Here is a 6,260-nt window from a genome sequence, read left to right as displayed (position 1 = left end):
CACAATAAAACTGACTAGTAAATTTAGGGAGAAAATTCAAAATGCTACTGGGTGTAGCATATAGCCAACATCTGCAATTCACTCTCCAAGCAGTCAGAAAGCCTAAAACTAGAGAGATTTTATGAGGCCTGAATAATTGTATGATCAGCAAAAGCATTTGTGGATCTGCATGCTGATGAGAGCTGGTAGAATGTTACTGCCATTACTGGTTGAATGGTTTATTTGATAAATAATTTCTTCAGCATTTGTTGGCTCTAAACTAGTTAATTAGTATATGAAGAATTACTTAATATTCTTGCTATCCATATACAGTAAAAGCTGTTTTATCTGACATGTTGAGGGAATGGGAGGTGATGGTAAGTGAAAAATGCCGGTTAACTAAGAGGGAGAGAGTTTGGATGTGGGAAGGGGCTCAGGGCAGTGGGTTGGGGCGCGGGAGCGGTTGCAGAGTGCCGGATCCAGGGGTTGCTCACCTTGGGTGGGTACCCGCAAGAGGTGATCTGTCCCGGCTGCTCCTAGGCAGAGGCATGGCAGGTGGCTCTGTGTGCTGCCCCCGCCCCGCGTGCCAGCTCTGCAGCTCCCATTGGCTGGGAACCTAGGAGCATCTGGTACAGATTGCCGCTTGTGGTGAGCTGCCAGGGGTGAGTGCCTCCCAGATCTGGCACCCTGCACGCCAACCTGCTGCCTCAAGTTCCCTCTTGCACCCAAACTCCCTCCCAGAACCCACACACCCTCCCACACCCCAACCCCCTGCTGGCCCTGTGCCAACTGGTCTGTAAACGAATTTCACTGAAGATCAGAAATGCTGGTTTATTGAGCTTTCTGGCTGGTGAAGTGCTGGATAAAACAGCTTTACTTTAAATATCTACAGTATCTTTTTTAATCCTACTAAGATCTTGTCCTCAGTATTCTGTAACAGTTAAGTTCAACAATCCAATTACGAACTCTCCTTTTCACCAGTTTTAAATTTGTCACCTTTCAATTTCATTGTGACTGTTCCCTAGTTCTTGTGTTATGAGACAAGATAAATAGGAGTTAGAAATCTGTTGTCTTTAGACCATTGCTTATTTTATATATTTTTGTCCCCTCCTATTCACTCCTTTCTAAGGTAAACTATCCTAGTTCTTTCAGTTTCTCTTCATATGAGAGTTTTTCAAACTACAGATCATTTTTGTCATCCATCTGTGAATAGGGATGGCTGGAAAACAAGATTTCTGTTTGTGAAAAATTTATCAGTTTCAACATTTGTGTTCTGATGCAGAAAGAATCCAAGACTTTTCAAAAGCTTTTGAATGAGAGATTCCCCCCTAGAAAAGCCAGGTGGTTAGAGCATTCAGCTGTGATGTAGGAGCCCTAAGTTCAAGTCCTGGCTGTGCTTGATTCCTACAATCAAGATGTGTCCCCTAACCACCAGGCTATTCTGGTGTGGCCACTCTGCTTTTGATCAGAAATCACACCCAGAATCAGAAATCTTCCAACCAAAGTTTCATCAAAACATGTTTCTGCAAAAAGTTTGTTTAAATAAATCAGCATTTTCCAATTGAAAAGTGTTGTCAGAATGTTCCTGACCAGTTTTCCTCTGTGAACCCCCTTTACTTCTCCTACATCTTTTTTTAAATCAGCTGACCAGAACTCAACACAATATCCTAGGTTACTTTTATAATAGCATTACAATGTTCTTCATATTATTTGCCTTCTCATCCTTTCTGCATGCTAACATTTTGTTCTTTTCTGCACATTCAGCAGAGATTTTCATTGAGATGTCTGCACTGATGCTCAGCTCTTTTCCCTGAATTGGCAATTATTACCTCCAATATGCATTACTTTCATTTGTCAACCCTGAATTTTATCTGCCAGCATGTTGCCTACTCACTCAACTTGGTTAGGTCCCTTGGTTCTTATTGGTAACCTAAATAGAGTTTGGGTCGTCTGCAAGTATTGCTACTTCACAAATCACTTATTTTCCAAATTAATATATATTAAACAACCAAAATCCTAATATAGCACCCCACCATTCACGCTTTGCCATGAGGAAAATTCATTTATTCCCAGCCTTTGTTTTCTCTCTTAGCCAGCTTCTCACATCATGACTATATAGCTTCTTTCGTATAGGACTTTTAAAAAGCCTTTGACAAAGTTCAAATAAATTGTCAATCAGTTTTTTCATCCACTGTTTTATTGACACATTCAGAGAATTCTGATAGATTAGTGAGGCCTGGATAATCAAATGTTATAGGTCATTTTAAGAAAAAATACACAATTTGCATATTATAATATGCTGAACTCAAGGCATCAATGATCTGATCCAATGTGGCAAATCCTTTTTCCAGCTGCGTGATCATGGATAGAGCCTTTATAGATAGATAAAAACAAAGTTTTGATCACTACATTAAGAAAGAAAATGTATCCCATTCCTCTGGTTAGGATGTCTTTCTTCCCACTTAATCTTGCCTGCTATCCTTGTGGAATTCTTCATCTTTCAGATACAAGAAAAATAAATTAACGTCCCATCCCATCTGACTTCTTTTTTTAAACCCAGGTCCATCAACCAACCAACCAACCCAGTAACAGCAGCAAAGCCCGCACTAATCTGATGCTGCTGCTAGTCAGTTCCCCTCTATAACCCCAGGCCTGGAGGTGGCCATAGTGACAGTTCTGAGTCCAACGGGGAAGACAAAACTGAAGTTTTCTTCCCAGACTCAGCACAGCTGTGGTGTCTGTCCTGTAGGGAGAGACCAAGGGCTTTTTGTTTTAGTTGGTTACCTGTTGCTGTCTCCTGCTGCACTGTGCACTGTTGAACCTCTGACCCTGCAGGGAAGGATATGAGGCAGAAGGGGCTGAGCGGAAGAATAAGCATTTGGGAAGGAGGAAGGGAATATAGGGAAAGAATCAGAGAAAGTGGGGAGGGATGTGGGAGAATGAAGGAAGCCAGGAAAGGACACATCTGTAATGCTAGCTTCAAAAGCGGGAGGGGGGGAGATTCAGCGAGCAAAAAGAGCTTTTACCAAAGCCACAGAGGTCTGGGATCCAACCTGTTGCTTTAATAAGGCTCAGTAATGACAGTCTCCATACACTGATCTGTCCTCTGCACTTCTTCCAGTCTTACCTCCAGTTCCAACTCCTTTTCACATTTCTTTATGGAGATCAAGCACTACAAAGCCATCAGGTACAGGAGAGAGAGAAGTATCCAGGAAAGGGCAAGAGGGGATAAGGAGCCTGATGCCATGTTTGTGGTCAATAGCTGCAAATGAACTGTCTTCTTGATGCTGGAATCTGTAAAGGAAGAAAAAAGACTGCCAGAATGAAGGGCACAATTATCTTATTCATGTATTTGTTCCCACCACAGGGAAGATGAGCATCCAGAGTTTCCTTTCTTTCATGTCCATGGGTAAAGAATGATCCTGCTTCCCACCCTGGAGGCACGCTGCTGTGAAAGTCCCATTGTGACAGTTCTGTGGACCTCAGCATGGTGAAGTGTAGGAAAATTTGTCTGAGTTTATCTGAAAATTTCCTTTCTTCAGAACAACAAGGTCCAAAAGATGCAATCCACTTTTGAAACAAACAGAACATCTGTAGTCATCCAGACAAAGGTGCTTTTATGTTAGAGGAAAGTATCCCCATGGAGAGCTCATCAAACAGTTTCAAGTTTCAAAATGTTTTCACTATCAGCTCTATTCCCGTGCTCTGCAGCAGGGGAGAGAGTTTGACTTGTCAAGCTGTAGTGAACACCATCTCAAATGAGAGACCGTCAAATGGAATGATCCTCAGCTACGGAAGTTCTCAATTGTCAATACATTCCCTTAGTGTCAGTGCTTGACAGGTCCAGTTCTGCCCCCAAATTACATGCAGGCTGAAGACTCATCACAGTGGATCTGTGGACTTTATTACTCAGTAAGAATATTTTCAGATATGCTCAATAAATTTCCCTTTGACGAAGCCCAGGTCTGCACCACAAACTTACATCAGTCAGAGGTGTGAAACCCCTGTCCCCGCAGGTGATGCAGTTACACCGACCTAACTCTGCTGTAGACAGCACTATGCTGACGAGAGAGCTTCTCCCATCAACGTAGCTACCGCTGTAATCACAGAAGTGGATTAATTATGCCTGATGGGAGAAACTCTCCCATCTGCATAGTAGCAACTTCCCTAAAGTGCTTCAGCAGTGCAACGGTGCAGTTGCAGCGTTGTACGTGTAGACAAGCCCTAAACTAGGAGCAGATTTAGAAAAAGCAACAGGAAGGTGAAAGGTCCCATAGTTTCCCTGAGCCACCCAGCCAACCCCAGCTGGAGTCTGGATTAGAACCAGCAATTGGAAAGGCTCTGTAGCCAACACCAAATTCCAGAATGCGTGAACCCACATGCAGTAGTTAACACATCTTCATCCCATGTCTAATGCCGTTAAGTGGTGCTGGAAGGTACCTGTCACTTTGATGTTCCCTGTAGCTTTGGCAATGTCATTCTTGATTACACAAGTATAGGTAGTATTAGCTGTAATGTTGTGCAGAACAGATACCACATTCATAGTCACATTCTCAGAGTTCAGCTTGAAGCTGGTGTTGGAGACCTCAGATAAATTGTCTCTTGTGTTATTGTGTGAGGTCCAAATCACAACAGGTTGAGGGAACCACCGGGGAGCCTCACACCGCAGGGTGTCCATGCTGCTGTTGTAATCCACGTGCATCTCTGGAGAGCTGAAAGCTGTAGAATCAGTTAAAAAGAGAAGAGAGGTGAACAAAACTGGAACCGCTAGACATCAGGTATAAAATACCTGCTGTGCCTGTCTTCTGTATCTTATTTCTAGACTGACTATTGCTGTAACATCTAAGCACTGTACCTACTTCCCTGAAACCAGAGATTCAAGTATCAGTCTTCATCCTTCCATGGCAGGCAGAGTTCGAGGCAGTTAGCTTGGTAAATGAAAGTTGCTCAGGTATAAGGAATTCTACATTCAGCCCTAGACAGTTAAGAAGTTCCACTGAGGTGCCTACAGTGCTAGTAACCCTGAACTTTAGTGCATCTGGGTCTGATCCTGTGAGAAACCAGGCATCCCCTCTGGGATACTGAGTACCCCCTGAAATCAGTGGGAGCTAAGTGCTTAGCCCCTGACAGCAATGGGCCCTCTGGGGGGGGGGGGGTCACAAGGCTTGTAACCTCCACTGTGGAAGCACTAAGTGTACAAATTGCTGCAGCCTGAGGGAGTTGTGAGGGTAACATTTTGTATGTGACGCTGGGAGGACCTTTCCCAGACCTGAAGAAGAGCTCTGTATAATTTAAAAAACTTGTCTCTCTCCCCAACAGAAGTGGGTCCAATAAAAATTATTACCTCACCCACCTTGTCTCTCTCATATCCTGGGACCAACAGGGCTACAACACTCTGTACAACAATTAAAGAGACAGTCAACTTAAAAAAAAAGTGGGAGTTTCAGAGGTGCTTTCATGAGTTAGGAGCACCAATCCCCCTGTGTTCTTAATTCAGGCACTTTTTAAAATGCTATCCAAACACTTCTCACAGAACACTTTATTTACTGTTGTGACAAGGAATTCCTATGATTATTGTACCCAAAAGATTAGAGGGGAAAACAGTGTTCTTAGTTTTCCAGTTGACACTTGATTGAAGTGTAGAATCAGGGTCACTGTTTCCCGTTTAGTCAACTGGCCACTTTCCCCTCTTCTGAGAATCTTTCACATAACAACAAGGAAGAGAAAATATATTCAAGAAAAATAGGCAAATGTGCTTGTAGAACTACTACCAGTTATAGCAGAGGTCTTTAATCTGGGGGTACCGAGTAATGTTCAGTGGCAGCACGACTGGGGCAAGGACCAGCCCCATAGGGGGCAGGGACAGAGTTCCACCCAGCTCCGCTCCTGGCCCCAGCTGCCAGCCCCATGCCTGGGGATCCACTCCTGGCTGCAGCTGCCAGTATCATACTGAGGGGCCTGGCCGAGGATCCACTCCCGCCTCTGCTCCCAGCCGTGGCCCCAGCCTTGACCCCCGTACCCCGTCTGCATCCCCCCTTCCCAGAGCCATAGGCCTGCTCCCGGGGGTGCAGACAAGGGTAAGGAAGGGTTGCGAGGTAAAAAGTTTGGGGACCACTGATTTATAGCATCACAAATTTCCACCACTGCAGAATCCACAGAGGATTTACTGACTCCAAACTGGTTACCAAGTGACCTGCACCAATCAGAGGTAGCCAGTTCCTCCAGGCCATTTGCCACAAGCTTCTGCACAGACAACAAGGCCTCTCATCCTGCTACTCTGG

At 44.3% G+C, this 6,260-nt stretch overlaps 1 protein-coding gene across 2 annotated transcripts in view; it reads right to left on the bottom strand.

Moving 5' to 3' along the window:
- Positions 1-2,224: 2,224 nt before the first annotated feature.
- The window catches only part of VTCN1 (V-set domain containing T cell activation inhibitor 1), a 39,837-nt gene continuing 35,801 nt past the window's right edge, over positions 2,225-6,260 (bottom strand). Inside the window, exons 4-6 of one of the 2 annotated variants that reach the window (XM_032773600.1) lie at positions 4,420-4,698; positions 3,107-3,273; positions 2,225-2,476 (exon numbers count right to left, since the gene is read on the bottom strand). In XM_032773600.1, the coding sequence (XP_032629491.1) occupies positions 3,152-3,273; positions 4,420-4,698 (401 nt within the window). In that variant the 3' untranslated portion in view covers positions 2,225-2,476; positions 3,107-3,151. The remainder of the gene's footprint in view (positions 2,477-3,106; positions 3,274-4,419; positions 4,699-6,260) is intronic. The other variant, XM_032773599.1, reaches the window with a different exon arrangement.

This window comes from Chelonoidis abingdonii, chromosome 1 (genome assembly GCF_003597395.2).
Source record: "Chelonoidis abingdonii isolate Lonesome George chromosome 1, CheloAbing_2.0, whole genome shotgun sequence".
In the NCBI taxonomy this organism is placed as follows: domain Eukaryota; kingdom Metazoa; phylum Chordata; order Testudines; family Testudinidae; genus Chelonoidis; species Chelonoidis abingdonii.
This window is presented reverse-complemented; position numbering and strand designations above follow the sequence as displayed.